Below are 21033 nucleotides of genomic sequence, written 5' to 3'. Positions count from 1 at the left end.
AAAAAAGAGAAGGCAATGTTTATCTTAGTTGTATGTAACTTTGACAATATGTCTCCTATTAAACTATGAAATGATAATTTTCGTTTGCAAATTAAAACCCTCTCATTAAACATGGTTTTGTTATTAAGACAATATTTTCTGACCGTCACTGCGTAAAAGGTCTCATATGGAACTATAGATCTACTCTCCAAAATAACTAATATTCGCATTAAGTTTCTTGCGACTGTCATTATTTGTCTGTATTATAAAATAAAACATCGTGATACTTGTTCTTGTACAATTTAATATAACGGCAATATATTAAGACAGTAGAGAAGTAAAACATTTATTAGGAATATAAATAAAAAATTATAAACTTCAATTAAAAACTTCATAAAACTACAACTACCAACAACTAAGATTATAAATAAAAAACTGGCTCCAGCCCAGTGCCTTGGGGCAGGGTGCCAAGAAGGCTGGCGGCATTGACAATAATGTATACATAAACATAAGATATTCAATATCACACACAAAACTTAAGTATCTACTAACTACAATTATCATTAGGTACCTACAGAATAAAGCGTTGAAATAAGTAAAGTTAAAGAAAAGTGTATTTAAGTACAAATTGCAATACTTAGGTATCACAGATTCAAAGAACCACAAATATAATCGCCAACATCAGTATAATCCGAATGTAACCTTTAGCATTGCTCCAACGCTACAGCAGTATCGCTGCAACAGTAATTATGTTGCCATCGTAATCTGAATGTCACCTTTAAGGTATTTGCAATGACGTATTATTTTGTGGTTCCACTGCAAATCAATGTGCCTCCAGACTACTCCAGAGCCGAAGACCACTGTCGCTCAGTGATCACGCGCGGGCGTGTGCAGCTCACGTACCTGAAACAGGACATAAGAAGATACATACATATATTATAAATCTTATATTAGGTGTAAAATTAAGGGATCGAGTTCGAAACACCACGCTGCTCTCTAAGCCTCGAATAATGAACGTAGCTCGGAAAGCCGTATAGGCCCGTGAAGTCCAAAGTGGAGAAACAATAATATACTTTGAAAGTTTTATCTCCAACTGTACTTTTCTTCCAACTGTCATTAATTCTATATTTATGGGCCGATTCTAACGTTTGAAAAACTTTTAACCAACTACTGTTTTTTTCGTCAAAAGTTTTGAAGCCAGTAAAAAATGTAGCCTATCTACCCTCAGCCGCTATCTTGGGCTGTAACCACGCGCGTGAGTTGATGTTTGTCATCATTGTCATGTTGTCAGTCAAAGGGTTATGCATAAATGCATATACTGCAAAAAACATGACCCTTCCCGTGCTCGACTAAAAAGGGGGTCGTATTTAGAGTATTCATTAACCTGTCTGGCCAGCCACGCAATGCCGTCGTGCAGCGTGGTGGCGTCGCGCGCGCTGGTGGCGCACACGTGCCAGGGCCGGTCCTGCACGCGCTCCAGACACAGCGCGATCGCCAGCCGGTCCGGCGGCAGCGCGCCCGCCGCGTCCGACTTGTTGGCCAGCACGAGCAGCGGCACGCGCCGCGCGCTCATGTCTGGGTGCGCGAGCACCAGCTCTAGCTCTTCTCGGGCGACCACTGGAACGATATAAGACCATTAGGGCCACTTGCACCATCCCACTAACCCGGGCTTAACCCGTTAAACCAGTGTCAAATTGTACTGGTAACCATGGTAACTCCAGGGTTAACCGGTTAACCCTGGGTTAGTGGGATGGTGCAAATGGCGCTTAGTAATGAGGTAATGACATAGAACGCCTCATTAACTGGCCCCAGCCTGGAGGTCTCCCGCGCTTCCTTGCGTCACTGTCACTGTCAATACTTTAATTTTATTTTACTTATTTATTACTGTTAGAAATATAAGATAATTTATATCATTATTATTGGCAAAACACTTTTAGCCATCAAACTATTTATATTTTGATACCAGTTGTTAATATTAATTAAAAAAATACGGTCCTTGATTAGCTTTTTACCACAGTATTGCATTGCGGCATCCGGTGTAATATATCCTGTGTTTTTGTGATACTAATTAACCTAATAAATAACGTATGTAAGATAAACATATATCATAACTAATTAAATAATAAGAAAAGAATTTACAACTGTTTAAAAGTGGTAATAAATGTGATCTTTGTTTAAATAGTTGTAACACCACGAATGGATTGACTTCCGCGGTCAATATGGCGTCATCTGTGTAAAATTACGGCTGTGTTGTTTTGGTTAAAATATACTATTGTACTAAGCAGTGAATAGTGGTTTAATTTTATTATCTCAGAAGTGGGATGGAACATCTACGTCCAATATAAAGGTGTAGTATTTGCAATTTAACCGTGTTTTGACCGGTAAGTGCCAATTGCATTGTTTATGTTTACATTTCTATGAACCGGCTGGATGCCGGCTAGTGCAACCGAAAACGACCAACCTTTTTCCCTTCTTCCAATGGTTTACATTTGTTTTGAATGAATATGCTGATTAAAGATACTATTTTATTTCATTATCTAAAACATACTTGTTAAGATTTGTATGTTTCTCTTGTTTATTTCGGAAGACGTTGGTCGAGGTTCTTATTGATATCAAAATAAAGTCTAAATTTGGTCTAATCGTTTTTTTTGTAAACAAAGTGTTCATGAAAAATGGTGGATCAAATTGAAGTTAAGTACATAGTGATTTGCATAATTTAATTATCAAACTGCAACGTATTGATAGTTTCAATTTTATGAACTATTTCCGAGTATAGCCGAGTTATAGCTAGATGCTGAAATTGCAACGTTATTGCTGGGAACGGAGAGTTCAAATTACAATGTCAAATAATTTTGATATCGCAGTTTTCACAATTTCGCATGACATTGTACTCGGTATGTTTTAAGTTTATTTACTTATTTTGCATTAATCTGTACTATATGCCCAAGTTAACATATTAACAGTAACTATACGTTACTGCCTGCGACATAAATATGCGACGCACGTAATTGTATAAATAGCATGTAAGCAATAATAGCCTATAAATATGTGTTATGTTTAGATTTACTCTGTCTATACTTGGATACCGAGAATACAACACAACTTCGGTAATGGTTGGTTTTACTTAAACTCCATTTCGACCCTCCGACTACCAAGTCATCTCATGGCGACCCATACCAGAAGAGAACCAGGAAAGTGAAGAATACCACGGCGCACCGCATACGAGAATGAAGATAGAAGTCAAGGCAAGAAGATCACCCTAATGAAGATTCAAGTTGAAGAACCTATTTTTCAAGAAAGAAACTTCCTGCGCATTTTCAAGAAAGAACCTTCCTATTAGAACAGAACCCTCCCACGCATTTTGAAAACGAAAGAGAAGAAAGAAAAAGATGACCAAGAAACAAAACTCAAATTAAGAAGAGACGAAGAAGGAAGAAAGAAGAGCGTTGTCCAGGGTTATCCCGGCTCGCAATTCAAGAGGTGTCCAGGGTTATCCCGGCCCACATCAAGAGGTGTCCAGGGTTATCCCGGCCCATGCTCGAGGGAGTCCAGGGTTAGCCCGGCCCGTCATCGTCGTCGGAGCAGAGGCAGCCACATGCAGCGTCAGCGAGTGCCACATGGAGGTGCCAGCTCGCCAGCGGCGTCACGCGACCGCCCGCCCGTGCCAGCGCGGAATGCAGCGTCGACATAACCTACTTACGGGAGTACATTGCCCGCTACTAATGTAAGTTAGATATAACTTTATTATTATGTTTTATTATTTCGTCACGATATTTAGCGAATGATAGGTATCCTAATTTTAGCCATTGTATGTAATTAATTGTAGCCGCGAATTTATTATGCTAGCCGAATTACAGTCCATACGCGACAGATTAAATAAATTAAGAGAAGATATTGTAAAGTTAGGTCCAGAGAGGCGACGGAAAGAAATAGGTAGGAAGAAATTAGACGAATCGAACGAACTGCATAACCGTGCGGCGGATATTGTGTCTCAGTTACAGGAGCAAAAGGCAACCTTTGTGCCTTCGGAAATAGAGTTAGCTAATAAGCATATAAACGATATTATCGAGACTTACAGTAGGATAAAAATAGCATTACAATTTTTCGATACGGAATCTCAAACAGAGGTAAAAATGGCTAAGCCCAGTTTTGATGTCAAGACGGCCATCGCCTTGTTGCCCGTCATGACGGGGCAAGAGGATACCACTAAGCAGTTGATAGACGGCATTATAATGTACAGTTCCATTATTAATAGCGAAACTCAACAGGTTTTAATAGAGTTCGTCCTGAAAACAAGACTCTCATCTAGCGCTAAGCTCAGATTAAAGACGTCATATACTAGCGTAGAATTACTTATCGCGGATATGCGTACATTCTTACTACCTAAAAAATCGTCCGAATCGATTCAGGCTCAACTGTACAGAGCTAGGCAAGGTAGGAGAACTATAGAGGCATTCGGAGCCGAGATCGAGGATCTTTTTGTCAATCTGACCATATCCCAGGCCGACGGTAACGATAGCAGGTACGATATACTTCGTCCACTGAACGAGAAATCAGCCATTAAGCGTTTTGCAGACGGTTTAGCAGATCCCAAGTTAAGTACCATAATATCATCTAGGCAATTTACGTCACTGCCCGAAGCGATCAGGACGGCCATCGACGAGCACAGCTCATCACCACAGCAGGAGCAGGTCCTACATTACGGGCGCAACCATTATCGTAATAATTACGGGAACCGGAACGCCCACTCCGCACGTTATAATAGGGGTCAACCTTTTAACACGCAAAGAAATACATTCGGGACACGATATTATTCTAGCAATAACCGTAGCGTAGGTATTTCGCAACACGTCCCGACAAATAGAGTTAAACGACCTGACAATTTCGCTGACAGTGCAGCTACAGTTCGCCGACCTGCGCGCGCGCCCGCTCGCCCGAATACGCGTGCGCAGCACATACAACCGTCACACGATGATGAAAAACCTAACAGGCAGTTTTTTCGTGACTAATATGAATAGCGCAATATTTAGTTATAATAAAGATAATTATAGCACAGTAACTTGTAGTGTAGGTAATGGATATAAGTTAAAGCTCCTGGCCGACAGCGGAGCAGCCCTAGGTGCTATTAGATACGAATATTTACAAAACAAACCCGATCTTTTTAAACAAATACAAGGATATAGCATTACCATTAATGGAGTATGTGGAGATTTAACTTCAGAGGGATATATATATTTAGAATTAGACTTTAACGGTTTCATTTGCGAAGAAAAGTTTCATGTTTTTAAGAATTTGCAATGCTCAGCCCAAGCAATTTTAGGAGAAGAATTTTTCAAACGTTACGATGCAGACATAAGTTATAAACGCAATGCATTAATTTTAGAGGACCGAGGTCAGTCCGTATCGATACCTATGCAAGTACATTCAAAGAATACGTATGTCCATAATATACCTCCGCGATGCGAAGTTATGACTCACATTACGTCACAACTAGACGATGATTGCGTAGTACTAGCCGAGGAAATGCAAGAAGGCGTTTTTGTAGCAGGTGTTATTTCAAGACCAGACAAAGGTCAAATACCCGTCCGGATATTGAATACAACTGATAAGCCAGTTACTTTAGATTTATCAAAGTTAAAAGTAAACAGATTATGTAATTTTGATATTTGCAATTTTGACTCAAGGAAAATTAGCGTCAATAGAGTAAAAACCTTATTAGATCTTTTAAATTTACACACTTATTTAAACACAGAGGAACAGTTAAGTATAGAACAAATTTGCGCAAAATACGCAGATGTTTTCCATCTGCCAGGCGACAAGCTTACTACAACAAACTTGCTGGAGCACAAAATTAACTTAAAAGAAAATGCCAGCCCAGTATACGTAAAGCCTTACAGGATACCACACGCCTTACGCAAAGAACTCCAAACTCAGATCCAAGATATGCTAGACAACGACATAATTGAAGAGACTACTTCCGAGTGGTCCAGCCCAGTTTTGCTTGTTCCCAAAAAGAGTGATAAGTTAGGAGAAAAGAAATGGAGATTGGTTGTCGACTATAGGCAACTAAATAATAAAATACAGGATGATAAATTCCCATTGCCCAACATAACAGAAATATTAGATTCCCTAGCAGGTAGCATATATTTTTCAAAGCTCGATCTTTCCCAAGGTTATTACCAACTAGCTTTAGACAAGGAATCCCGGAAATACACCGCGTTTACGACCGATAAAATGTATTCAATGAAGAGATGTCCCATGGGGCTCCGAACAAGCGGTAGTGTTTTCTCAAGGCTTATGACCATAGCCATGTCCGGATTAAATTACAAACAATGTTTTATATACTTAGACGATTGTATTGTCATAGGAAAATCCATGACGTCACATAACCATAACCTTACTCAAGTTTTAGAACGTTTGAGGAGCGCGAATCTTAAACTAAATCCATTAAAATGCGAATTTTTACGTAAAGAGATAATGTATTTAGGGCACAAAATAACTTCAAAAGGAGTAGAGCCCGACCCAGCGAAAGTAGATGCATTAACCAAATACCCAAGACCAACGAATACAGACGAGGTCAAAAGATTCGTAGCATTTGCCAATTACTATAGACGGTTTATTCCAAATTTCGCGAACATAGCTTATCCATTAAATCAACTTTCCAAGAAAAACGCAGTTTTTAATTGGTCTACAGAGTGTGAAGCAGCATTCTTAAAATTAAAAAATATTCTTACTAGTCCACAAGTCTTAGATTATCCAGATTTTTCGGAAAATAACACATTTACGTTACATACAGATGCATCAAAAATAGGATTAGGGGCAGTATTATCGAATGCTAGCGGGAAGGTAGTCGCGTACGCAAGTCGAAATCTTAAGCCAGCCGAAACGCGATACCCAATCATAGATTTGGAATTACTTGCCATAGTTTGGTCGACAAGACATTTTAGACCCTATCTCTTCGGGAAAAAGTTTAAAATTGTCACCGACCATAAACCATTGATTTATCTTTTTGGAATGACTGATCCTTCGAGTAGATTAACCAAATTTAGGTTGTATTTAGAAGAATTTAATTTTGATATCGAGTACATTCCGGGGCGAAACAATGCAGCTGCAGACGCATTGAGTCGTTTACCGATGAATAGTGAAGATTTAAAAAATATTAGAACAAACGTTGTATCAGTCATGACCAGAGCCCAATCACGGAAACAGCGCGCGCAACAAACTTACGATCAAGGTGACTTAGCGACAGATGTACCCGCAAACGATAGGCTTGATCAACCTAGAGTTGTGGAAATCATCAAAGCACCAAAAAATTGTATTGAACTCATATTAAGTTCCAATTATAAGTTAAGTAAGACATGTCAAAATAAAATAGTGAGTAGTAAAGGAAATTTTGAGTACGTACCAAGCAAATCATGCATATATCTAACATCTCGATCGTTACCTACCGTAGGCGTGTTAGCGAGGGAATTAGAAGAATTTTGCAAGAAGCAATGCATAAATGAAGTTATAATAATAAAAGATAAACGAAATGCGCAAGAAATAAATGAATTTTTAGCTAGCTACAAATGTGATATTCCTAGGATCCTTGTAACAAAAGGTGTTACGAAAGTATACGATAAAGAGGAAATAAGAGTTATTTTGAACGATTTCCATCTATTACCCACGAGTGGCCACGCGGGGGTTAATAGAATGTTAAACAATATAAGACGTCATTACTTCTGGCCAAGAATGAGCCACGATGTATACGAATACGTAAAGAAATGTGCACATTGTCAACACAATAAACACACTAATAGATACATTAAGGAACCAATGATGATAACTACAACACCAAGCTCATCCTTCGAAAGAGTTTCTTTAGATATTCTAGGACCTTTAGAAGTAGATAATTATAACTATAAGTACGTATTAACAATTCAGTGTGAACTGACTAAGTTCGTCGAAGCATACCCTTTAGAGAGGAAAGACACCGAGTCTGTAAGCAAAGCATTTGTAAATAATTTTATTTTAAGATATGGCGTACCAAGCGACATCATAACGGATCAAGGTACCGAATTTATGTCCAGTGTATTTAGCGATATTTGTAGATTATTAGGTATAAATAAGCTACACTCGACTGCTTATCACCACGAAACTATAGGAGCACTCGAGAACACGCACAAGAACCTAGGAGCTTACCTTAGGATACAATGTAGTAATAACCGCACAGACTGGAGTACCTGGTTAAGCTATTGGTGTTTTTCGTATAATACCACCGTACATACCGAGACGCAATATACGCCATTCGAATTAGTTTTCGGCAAACACTGTCGTTTACCGAATAATTTAATTTCTTCTGTCGACCCTCTCTATAATTATGATAGTTATACTAAAGAATTTAAGTATAGGTTACAAAGAGCTCAGTCAGAAGCTAGAAATAATTTAATGTCTAGTAAAGTAAATAGAAAATTAATGTATGATAAGAAAATGAATTCTGTACAATATAAACCAGGAGACTTAATACTTTTTCTACTCCAGCACTTAAATGTGTCAATTAAATGACTGACAGTGATATCTAAAGCAATGTCATTTGAATGCTTTGTCTATAGGCTCATAAGATGACTGCTAGCAGTCATCTTATGAGTATAATACAACTGCTTTATTTTTTTTAAAGATACAAGTTCCGATCATCTTGATTGAAAGAGGTATGTTTTCATTTACAATAATAACTATTTTTTTTTTAAATAATAACTCAATTTTTTTTAAATAATAACTCATTTTTTTTTTTTAATAATAACTCTTTTTTTTAATAATAACTCTTTTTTTAATAATAACTTTTTTTTTTTTTTTTTTTTTTTTTTGCTGCAGCTGTCATAGAAAAAGTAATGTATGCAACAGCTCATAATTGGTTCTTAAAATTCTCGGGTCTTTTTTTACAAAACTCGACTACGTCTCGTTTTGTAACTTCGACCCTTGAATTTTAAGAACCCTTATTATATCACTGTTGCATAAACTACTATTTAAAAAATCAAGTAGGCGATAAATTAGACCCTATTTATAACGGACCTTACAAGGTCATAGAAGATATGTCACCGAATGTTAAGATATTAAAAAATAATCAGGTTTATATAACTCATAAAAATAACACTAAGATGTATTTTGAAACAAAGTAATAACTAGTTTATTATTATATTCAATTTATAATTAGAAAAAAAATGTAAATGCAACTGCGTGTGTCACATTTTTTTTTCTCCTTTGTGGGGGTGAAGAGTAACTTTCCAGGGAGGTGTACTATATGCCCAAGTTAACATATTAACAGTAACTATACGTTACTGCCTGCGACATAAATATGCGACGCACGTAATTGTATAAATAGCATGTAAGCAATAATAGCCTATAAATATGTGTTATGTTTAGATTTACTCTGTCTATACTTGGATACCGAGAATACAACACAACTTCGGTAATGGTTGGTTTTACTTAAACTCCATTTCGACCCTCCGACTACCAAGTCATCTCAAATCTGTAATGTACAAGAAAAAAATCATCGAGGAGGCGGATTTAAATAGGTATTTATTCTTATCCAGTAATCCGTTTTCGATCAAAATTGTTGTTCGAATTACAAATTTTGATACATTTAATTTTGCTTGCATAATGATAACCGCGGACAGTATCATAGTTAAGCGATTGAGACAGATCGCGTCACCTATTTTACCGCGGACTGCTAGTTTAGTAAGTATTGTTTGAAGTTTTATCACGCGTAGTAAATGGGTGAACTTATACATTACGGACAGCGGGGAAGTACGTGCATTGTTTCCGTCGGCAGTCATGTTAAAAGTTGTAAAAGCTTATGGTTACACAGTGTTCCCTTGCTGTGGAGTGGACCTTATGCGCAGTATATACATATACCTATAAATATTATATATACCTATATATGTAGAAGCGAAGTTTGGAATACAGAAATATATAGGTACAGATATATAATAATTCTGGTTATCATTGGAGTTGATGCTGAAAATATGCTAGTACCTTTCATAGAAACATTTTAGATAATGAGGTACCTACCTATACAAACTCATTTTAAATTTATGTCCTACCCATCACTAGAAATCTATAAGTTGTAAATATAGTAGCAAGAAGGTAGTTCGTCTTCATTGTGTTGATTATGTTGAAATCCTGTCGACTACTTAAAAACTTACTAGACTAGCCTATGGCCTAGCATTATGATTGTGCATAGAAAAATAGAGTCAGCAGTCGCATACAGTTTTACGATTTTCATTATCTTTACTTTTAAATCTATGGGTATTACTGATAAGTGATAACTGATAACCATCTTTAAATTGATTTGGTTGTTGAAATAATTATTCAGATTTATATTTATACCTATAGTTCTTATCAGCTATAGTTACTTTTTGTCAGTAGACAAAGTTCCAGTTGAAAGTATATTGCAGTAGCGCCATGTTGAATACAAGCATTAAATATATTTTCAGTAATAATCAAGCTTAAATGATTAGCGAATACCTATACATACGTATGACATGTTTTAAAATAAAAGTTGTACTTTAATAAATTAGAATAGTACTTTTATCTCTGAGCTGTATCTTCTAATTTAAGTTTCGACAATTTCCACAAACAGTCAAGAGCTCATTTAGTTACCATGATATACCTAAATTACAAAATGTTATGTCCAAGGCCCCAACGTTGTCTGTTCTCTTTGACGGCGCAGCAACTAGTATCATTTCTCTCTCCTCGCTCTTTAAAAAAAAATGCCGTTTGTCAAAAAAGGACAACCATACTGTTGACAAGATGGACTTCAAATCAAGAGGTGTTACCGTTTTAGGTGGTGTTAAGTTGTGTATGTGTGCGTAAAAACGTATGTGTGCTCTTTTAGGGATGTGAAAAGTCGAATTTAATCATGTTATATATCGATAAACGCTACACAGCGGAACGAAATAGCGATTAATTGAAGCTTCAATATCTTCGTAAAAATTAACATAATTGAAATGCTAATGGATAATGAATATATTATAATATCATAATATAATTCAATTATTGCGGAACACATATTTTAGTAGGTATTTGTGTATTGTAATTAAAAATTTGAACTTTCCCTTTGTTCCCTGATGCGCGACGATAAAATCGTGATCTGATAACCTCCATAAAGAATAGAAGTGTTTTTTTGTTTATTTTAGCTGTCGTTAAACCTTTCAAGTAAAATTAAAATTGCAAGAAATATCGATAGTTTATCGATATGACTTTATCGACATGGCTACAGCAAGGTGGATTCACATTGTTAATCGTACACTAAACAAAAGTGGTAACAGTGACAGCTCGCTTAGACTTTATCTTTAAGTACCTATATTATATCTATGGTAATGTCTATTTGAGCACAAATTTATAGTGCCAATAGAGGCGCACTATACTAGCATTATTATGGTCAAAGAAATTGTTACAACTGGAAATATAAAAGGCGTGGTCATTTGTAGGCCAATTTTGAGACTCAATAATAATCTAATTACAACAATTTTGACAGCGAATATATCTGAATTTGTGTGGGGATATGCAAACAAACAACAAAGATTTATTTAAACCAGTACTTTGGAAGATTACATGAGTTTACTTGAAATCAAAGCTTTTTATTTGAGTCCTCGAGATCCTGACCTGCACGGCAGCTACAACAGGCAATTTTTACAGTACGACTATTTGGCAATTGTTCCATTACTACTAGTGCCTAGATCCAAATTGGATTTATAATATAAATTTTATACTTATAATGTTTTTTAGACTGAGGAATGGTTCTAGAGTTCTCGATCCGAAAATACATAATAATAATGTTAACTCAGCAGATAGATAAAACTGTGGATAGGACTAGCCTCTAATTTTGAGCCTGGTTCTGAAAATCAATTTCAGATTATGGTTTCGTAAAAATAGTTTGTATACATGAAATTCATATTCATGAGTTTGCTGCACACGTGTTTCATTTTAATTTAAGTTATTGCTAACGCAATTCCTACCAAAGTCTAACCGATATATATCAATATATCTTTGTGTATGTTTCATAAGTAAAGTGTACTATGTTTAATGATTTACATGTCGGAATTGAGTGCATACGTCTGAGTGCTGAGACAATATGGTTGGAGGCCGCTGCATCCAGTGTGTGTACGCGGTACCTGGAAGATAACTCACCACCACTTCACTGCGCTTAGTTGAACTGAGTGCATACATCCGAGTGCTAAGATGACATGGTTGGAGGCCGCTGCATCCAATCTGTGTGCGCAGCAGCTGGAAGATAACTCACCACCACTTCACTGCGCTTAGTTTGGCTGAGGCTGCTACGTCCAGCGTGCGTACGCGGTAACAAGATCTATTTGAAACGCTTGCTTGAGGCCGATACCCCCTGTGCGGGTACGCGGTAACAAGCGTTAGGACCTCTGAGGCCGATAGCTCCCTGTGTGAGAACGCGGTAACAGGGGTCACCCAATAAGCTCGCTTGAGGCCGATAGCTCCCTGTGTGAGAACGCGGTAACAAGCAGCACCACTTACGCTTGCATGAGACGGATGCTCCCTGTGCGGGTACGCCGTAACAAGTGTGATAGATCGCCTGAGGCCGATAGCTTCCTGTGTGAGAACGCGGTAACAGGGATCACCAAATAAGCTTGCTTGAGGCCGATAGCTCCCTGTGCGAGACCGCGGTAACAGTAAGTCAAAAGCATTTATTTGTCCAACAGGTATATATACATAAATACGGGCCCCATATACATCATCATTGTATCACTATGTTGCACCGTAAGGTGAACAATTTTTCATTTATGGACTGTGACTGCATGCTGTGCACAGTTACCATTAATTGTCAAAATCATTTAACAAAGTTCACTTACACTATAATATGTTTCTCAACATTTGTTACAATTACGCGCAAAGGGTCAATACTTGCCATATTGATGTGTGAATAAGTTATTTGTTTCAAAATGTCCATAAAAAGAGTTATTAATTTCTTTTGTGTAATTTTTGAAAAAAAATGGAAAGCAATGTCACAGATCTATAGCTGGCTAAATCTTGTCACCTTTTCTCTAAAAGCGGTTTTACGATACCTATTTTTAATCGTTCTGGGAATTCTCCCATTTCCCCTTCCTGTTTGGATTTACCAAGTTTGATTTGTAAAGTACTTGTTAAAAGCTTGCGCAATTTTCTTTCCTTTAAAATATATTTTATTCAATATAGAATATAGTATCCAATTTATTAAAAATATATCAAAAGTGACTATTGTTTCTCGGAACCCTATCTGAGGCCGATAGCTCCCTGTGTGAGAACGCGGTAACAGGGATCACCAAGTAAGCTTGCTTGAGCCTGATAGCTCCCTGTGTGAAAACGCGGTAACAAGCAGCACCACTTGCATAAGACGGATGCTCCCTGTGCGGGTACGCCGTAACAAGCTCACCATACAGCCTGTGTCTGTACACTTAATTTGCTACAACTTACCAAACACCCTTACGGCCTGTGTGGTTATTGTGGTATATAATGATAACAGTACAACTACAAATGTTAGTATACCCTGTGTGTGTACTTTGCTACCACTTACCAAACGCTCTTACACCCTGTGTGTGTATCGTGATATACGTAATGATAACTATACGCATGTTTTACACCCTGTGTGTGTACTTTGCCACGACTTAACGAATACTGTGACGTCCGGTCTGTATGACCTGTAATTGATAAATGACAACCTTTAAAATTACATCCTGTATGTATACTATGTGACAAAACAACCTTCGAGACACTGTTACATTCTGTGTGAGTCTGACACTGTTAATTTCTGTTTCTGAGGTCTACGTACTACGCGCCGAGGATGTTCCAGCTTCGATCGCGCCACTAGGCCACTACACTAATTTCAACTCTTTTGTGGCGAGCGTACCGCAACCGCTGCAGGGGACAATCGAGTGCGCCGATTTATGGTCAAAAGGTGTCGTGTTTCGGAGGTCCCGCGGAAAACTGCCGGATCCGACACAAGACTAGACGATTCAACGGAGCCACGCTGTTTTGTCCCCGAAATAGTGTTAACTTTTAAGTTTATAAAATGTTATGTATGTTAGTCTGTAAGGTATTTGTAATATAGCCTTGTTGCTTGTCTGATTTAAATTTTAAATTAATAAATAAATAACTGCCAAAGACTGTAAGGACAATCTAGTGTGTATGACTGGAGACAAGATGAAAAGTCACTAGATTCTACTTATGTTACGTTTACCCACATCAAGTTAGCGACTAATTTGTGTTTAAGAATAAGTGTGTAAAAGTGAAGGATTTTTTTTTTACCATTTAAAAAAAATAGAGACTATGTTATCCCAGTAGTATTTTGTTAAAATAATACTGAATGTCATAATACATAGACCAAAATGTATTTTTTTTATTATAATTGTCAATATGTGTTTGTGTTAGCAATAAATAATGATATATAATTGAATGAGGACATCCAATCTGTTAAGGATGGCCGAAAAAGTAACAAGTAACTTAGTAAGATTTCTAACTTGCTTTGTTTTTGTTTTTTTTTTTTTTGTTTTTTATGACATCAAAGAATGTAAAAATAAGTTTGTCGCTTAACAGATAAAGCTTTAACGCATGTTTAATTGTTCAAATTTGAACTTTAATAGCTGTCAATACAGTTGAATATTATAACTAACATATTATACTTACGGTTTCATGTGCGGTAAAGTGGTTAATTTCTGTTCGTAATTGTTATCTACTTATACCATACTTTATCATCTTCATGTTGTATGATAGATTGTTTGTTTTATGTGTATTTAGTAATAGATTTATTTCATCCTACTAACATTATGTACGTTTATCGATTTCTGCGAAAGGTAGTCTGGAAGAGATCGCTTTTTGGAGATAAGACCGCCTGCTGTTTACCTCTACTTCTTTTGCAGTTTTCTTTCTGTATTGTTTTATTGAAGTGTGTAATAAAGAGTATTTATATTGTATTGTATACAATACACAGTGCAATTGGGCAGCGGAATTGGTAACGCATTGGACCGGCAATCCAAGGATGTGGGTTCGAGTCCCACGTTGGCCAGAGTTGATCATCGTTAATATTTTTTTTCATTGTGATTGACATCTGTATTTACAATTTATAGAATACACAGTATTGTCTCATCCTCGTAATTGTAGGACACGTAAATTAATTGTATTTTGTAAGACAAAGATTTCGATTATTTTTCTTACCTACGAAGTCCGTGATAAGTAGCATATCATTGTCATGCTTTATTATTTATTATTATATTCTTAATTACTTATAATTAATTATTTAAAATTATTTATAATTTTATCAATAAATATCTCAATCTCAAATTCTTAGAAGATAAATAGCGTATATCTCTATTGCCTAGGGTCAGGCAAAAATTCAGGATGGCCGATTGTTAGAAATATAAGATAATTTATATCATTATTATTGGCAAAACACTTTTAGCCATCAAACTATTTATATTTTGATACCAGTTGTTAATATTAATTAAAAAAATACGGTCCTTGATTAGCTTTTTACCACAGTATTGCATTGCGGCATCCGGTGTAATATATCCTGTGTTTTTGTGATACTAATTAACCTAATAAATAACGTATGTAAGATAAACATATATCATAACTAATTAAATAATAAGAAAAGAATTTACAACTGTTTAAAAGTGGTAATAAATGTGATCTTTGTTTAAATAGTTGTAACACCACGAATGGATTGACTTCCGCGGTCAATATGGCGTCATCTGTGTAAAATTACGGCTGTGTTGTTTTGGTTAAAATATACTATTGTACTAAGCAGTGAATAGTGGTTTAATTTTATTATTACATATTCATGATTCCAATTAATACTGTCAAATCATTATTTTTGCGATGTGCATTTCAATTACATTGTAATAAAAAGATTGTTGATAAGTTCTAACTATAATTTAACATTACAAGTAAGCTGAATGAATGTCAAATACGAAAGAAAAAGTGCCCGAGGCTGGAATCGAACCAGTGCCCTCTGCAATCGTGGCAGTTGCCTTAAACCGCTCGGCCATCTGGGTCACAGCGGCATGGGTCAAATTTTTCCCTCGTATAAGCAATTTCTTAAGGGCTTATAGCGCCCTCTTATTAAAGACAATCAGTGTTAGTTGGTTGAGGAAAGCCAGCATTATTATTATCTTATGATCAGGATACGCGAGTCCGAGCACGCCAGTACGAATTTTTACTCTTCTTGGGCGGCTGTCGATTGAGGTACGGAAAAAAAAAGCGCTGGTGGCCTAGCGGTAAGAGCGTGCGACTTTCAATCCGGAGGTCGCGGGTTCGAACCCCGGCTCGTACCAATGAGTTTTTCGAACTTATGTACGAAATATCATTTGATATTCACCAGTCGCTTTTCGGTGAAGGAAAACATCGTGAGGAAACCGGACTAATCCCAACAAGGCCTAGTTTACCCTCTGGGTTGGAAGGTCAGATGGCAGTCGCTTTCGTAAAAACTAGTGTCTACGCCAATTACTGGGATTAGTTGCCAAGCGGACCCCAGGCTCCCATGAGCCGTGGTAAAATGCCGGGACAACGCGAGGAAGATGATGACGAACCCTAAAAAGCGTTAAATTTTTACAAATATTGTTACCAGAGCTATAAGGATGTGTCCCGATATATTTCGCCACATTAGCCGTCACTATTTATTTGATGCTGACTGTATTACCAAGTCTCAGATGATCAGCGGCGTCAACAACGAAGATTAGCGCCTGCGCGCGTCTGTAGTGGCGCTCCCACAGCGCACGCGCGCGCGCAGCACCCGACACGTCCCATGCACTGAACGACACTCCTCCACCTGCAAATATTGGCTAGTTAGAGACACTAGCGTCTTTTTGGCATCGGCGGCTAGTTAAAGTCGGCGCTACGGAAAATGGTATCGCGCAGTTGCGCCAACGTTGCGTCAAGCAGTAGCCATAGAGTGGACTAGACGCCGACGCTCAAGACGCTACTGTGGGAGGTCTTTTACAACTGCCTGACAAGACCAGAAATGTTTCGAGTGATTTTATTGCGATGATTAAATAAATGTCACCTCAAATATGACATTAGATTGAGTGCCAGTTGCATCATCCGCACTTGACAGACTGATCAACGCCACCCGGCGCGCCGCGGCGCTTTACTATGAAACTTTCCATACAATAAAATTTAGCGAAGTCTTATAACTTATAACGATGACAAACAGTTTGGTGTAACCGACCCTTAATATTGAACATCATTGGTTACGAGAAGGCATGATTTTGACGCCTGGAATTTAGAGAGGAACCTATTAAAGATAAGATAAGGTAAAATAAGATAAGATACCTACATAGGAATCATGAACATACTCTGAAAGTGCTCAATCTGCGGCGTAAGCCCGGCAGCGGGCGCGGGAGCGGGCGCAGCCCCCGCGGGGTCCGGGGGGCGCAGCGCCTTCAGCAGCGAGGTCTTGCCGGCGCGGTCCAGCCCCAGCACCAGCACCGGCGCCGACACGCGCGACCGGCTGCCCAACCAGCTCGACACTTTGTCCATTAAACCCATATTTCCGTCTGAAATTGATGAAGTTGCAGTTGTATAGGTAGTTGAAATTCGGACAATCTCGACATAATGAATGTATCAGAAACAGTTCCCGAGATAGGTAAATTAAATTCAAATAGATGAAATTGAAATATGCCATTAGGCATTAAGTCCGCCGTACATTATTGTTATGTTTGTGGAATAGATAAGATAAGATAAAGATAAAAGATAGTTTATTCAAGTAGGCATAATTACAATGCGCTTATGAACGTCAAATAAAGCTAGGTAGACCGGCTCCAACCCTAAACCTCTGCCCCGAGAAGATTTCAATCCCCCCTCAATTGGAGGAGGGTATCCCAATATGGGACCGGCAACAAATTCGGCGGGACATATCTTTTCAAAAAAATTACATCTTATAATTAACATGCATTACGAGAAAATAAGTAAAAAAAAATAAAGTTTAAATAAATAAACATATACGTAGGTATTTTACAGGGCACGATAAATGAAAGCTTGTAATAACAATGTAATTAATTAAACAGATGATTCTTTTTGACTATAAAATTAAAAGGCAAAAAGTGTTCGAAATATTTTTTTTACAATAACTTACCTTTGGGGAAAATGCTACAAACGTTATTTATTGCGACGGATATTTACTTCCTACCTTCCTTATAACATAACAAATTAAAATTGCATTAAGTAATATATCTAAAGAATTAAAAACTAAAATTAAAAACTACAACTATACTTGGTCAACCAGATCTTGACAGTAGAAAAAGGCGGCAAATTTGAAAAATGTAGGCGCGAAGTGATATCGTCCCATAGAAAATTTGAATTTCGCGCCTTTTTTTACTGACAAGATTTGGTTGACCAGCTATAACTACAATACCTAACAAAAACTAAAGTTATATAGTCCGTCAACCAAATCTTGTCAGTAGCAATGTAAAGCAAACTAAAGTAGGGCAACACTCAAAGAGCAGTATTGCGCTAAGAAAAGCAGCAATGTACATCGAACCAAAATATTTTTTTTCCGCTGAGCGCGCCCTGCGTACGTCAATTCAAATTGTCACTCGCGGTTTATTGAAAAAATTTGAAACATGGACGGACAATTTAAAAGCGATGTTAAAACAATGTTAATCAAAATGATGAACAAATTTGAAGATATCAAAAAACAACTCCCTATCGTAGTGCTTATATTCTCTTTGTTCCCTATCTATGTCTTCTAAAGTTTACTAAAATAAAATCATATCAAAATGCAGATAATTAGATAGTGCATATATTTGTTATTTACAATATAATATGCCACTTGTTAATGAAAATTAGTGTACTCTTCTGGATGAATATGACATACCTGTGTAATTTTTTTTTGATTGGTATATATTGTACAATAGGATTACATATTAAAAATAAAACAACTGATACTTGGGTGTTTATTTAATTTAAAGGTAAATAAGATAAGGGTCACTTTAGCTTACACTATAATTCAGGTCATTAATTGAAAAAATATAATGAAGTTACCAATGTTACCGGGTCACTTACAACCAAGCATAATACTCTGTAGTATTCTATTGCATCTTTGTAAATAGTCACAACTGATTGCTGAAAATATTAGACATGTGGGCCTATGGACGGTTTCCAGGACACAATTTATGGTCTTGTTTGGATAGATTTAGGCATACGTTTTAATTTTATTTATGCCTTTTAACCCTAAAACAAAAAAACTGAACATAATCTTAAAAGTTCGAAAGAGTTCTTCTAGTATGTACTTGTCATAACCTCAATTTTTAGTAATGTTTACCATCAACGAGCATGATTGTACATTGCAGGCCCCTTAGCTTTGCTTATTCTTATTTAATGTATTGGTATTTAATGGTGACAGCAGAAATATCTCTTGAAACAGAAACGATTCAGAATGAAAACCAAATGAAAACAAATAAGGTGACGGCTGTCATTCATCAATCCACATTCCACAGATAAAACACAGATGACACGCATTTTGGAATTATTCGAACACAGTGTTGCTAACCCGCGATTTTTCAAATTTGCCGCCTTTTACTACTGACAAGATTTGGTTGACGGACTTTAAATAAAAGACTGTCTCCAACTCAGTGCCTTGTGGCAGGGTGCCAAGAAGGCTGGCGGCATTGCCGCGCTGGACGGCAATGCCAATACGTTGCGCCAGGTAGGAGCCAGCCCTCTTGTCACCCGACGCCTCCACGAGACGCTTCGCCAGCTCAGAAAATATGCCGTGCGCGCCAGGTCCCCACGGCCCAAGGGTTTCCACCCCAAACGGCTCAAACATGCAGCCAGAATCAATGGCTGCATATTTGCGCCGCTTGAGGTGTTCAGCTGTGTTAGCGGCCGCACCAGCTCTGACTGACGTTCCTGGAAGATGGGACGGCGCAAGGGTATCCACACATGTGGCATCCCAAACTAAAGGTCGTCCGATCTTCCAGGGAACGAGGGTCATGCCGTCCGGTCTTTTCCCGTCGTCGCGGGCTAAACCAGACGGTTCCAGAACCGCCGGAACCCCAGCCGTGACGAGAGCTCGGCGGAGGATGTCGTTAAGGCTCGCGTGTCGTGAAAGGCGGCCGACGCTCCTCGAACAGGATAGGCCGTGGAGACCAAAACGCGTCACATTTACACCGCACTGGCATCGATGAGGAGCCACACATGCCACCCCCAAGCGCAAACACAAAGAAATCCTAAAAGTATTGGTAGACAGTAGTGTGCCCAGGTTCTTTGACGGCAGGGCCTGCAACCATGAGCCGGATTCCCATCTCGTTGCAGCAAGGAGACGAGCACGCTCTGTGGTGCTGGTAGACGTTTCGTACAGATTATCCCGTACCAGCAAACAGAGCGGCTCGTCCCATTGGTGCTGCGAATGGCGAGTAATCGGCAAGTCCGTATTAGGGCAGGCCGTTTTCCAGCTGTCGATAGCCTCCGGCAGGAAAGGGACGTCCAAATTAATAAGGGAGTCAGTTTTTAGGATTTTTCGGAATACTTACCTTTTAAACGTCCTTACTTAGAATAAAGAGTTTTTAAAATGTCTCGCGATGTGACGGTTTCGATACCTATTATTATACATTTTTGCTCGGCTACGAGAAGGGATTATTCTAGCAATCTAACCCGAATGTGAATGAGGTGTTAATAGTTTCGTAATTTCGATGTAACGCGGGTGCCAGCGACATTTTTATCCAACTCTCAAGTTCAATGCGGAGGAATATTTTTTTACGCAGAAAAAAATGCGCTGGGATTAAAGTTCTTCAAACGTTTTTCTCGTAATTAACGAAGGACTTTTTATTTACTTCATATTTTGTGTTGGTAAAAAATCTAACGAGTAACTACAATGATGATCCGAAGGCAGTTTAAATGAATTAGTTTAAATAGATAGACGATAAAACTTAACTTAAGGACTCACCTGAGACCTTCGATATTCAACAAGATTATTACAGTTAATGAGGACCACGATCAGAAATTACGCATTAAAACCGCTGCAAGTATCGAATGGTATCGACTACTGGTTGCCAAGCAACGTGTGGCAAACAG

The 21033-nt window shown here is 37.9% G+C and overlaps 2 protein-coding genes and 1 non-coding gene across 3 annotated transcripts; 2 read left to right on the top strand and 1 right to left on the bottom strand.

Annotated features, from left to right (window-relative positions):
- Positions 1 to 766: 766 nt before the first annotated feature.
- Positions 767 to 20970, bottom strand: LOC134657990 (ADP-ribosylation factor-like protein 6). Its single transcript, XM_063513584.1, has 5 exons — positions 20906 to 20970; positions 17316 to 17516; positions 16661 to 16789; positions 1364 to 1596; positions 767 to 882 (listed from the first exon to the last, which is right to left on the bottom strand). The coding sequence occupies exons 2-5, from the start codon at positions 17506 to 17508 to the stop codon at positions 847 to 849; spliced, it is 591 nt and encodes a 196-aa protein (XP_063369654.1). The 5' UTR covers positions 17509 to 17516; positions 20906 to 20970; the 3' UTR covers positions 767 to 846.
- Positions 4113 to 8020, top strand: LOC134658127 (uncharacterized). The gene is made up of 3 exons (XM_063513734.1): positions 4113 to 4746; positions 5792 to 6115; positions 7995 to 8020. The coding sequence occupies exons 1-3, from the start codon at positions 4113 to 4115 to the stop codon at positions 8018 to 8020; spliced, it is 984 nt and encodes a 327-aa protein (XP_063369804.1).
- On the top strand, positions 14962 to 15028 carry Trnaa-ggc (transfer RNA alanine (anticodon GGC)). Its single transcript has one exon. It is a non-coding gene; the product is annotated as a tRNA-Ala (tRNA).
- Positions 20971 to 21033: the final 63 nt, after the last annotated feature.

This window comes from Cydia amplana, chromosome 21 (assembly GCF_948474715.1).
Source record: "Cydia amplana chromosome 21, ilCydAmpl1.1, whole genome shotgun sequence".
Taxonomy (NCBI): Eukaryota; Metazoa; Arthropoda; class Insecta; order Lepidoptera; family Tortricidae; genus Cydia; species Cydia amplana.
Note: the sequence above shows the minus strand (reverse complement) of the source record. Positions and strands in the feature narration are given on the sequence as shown.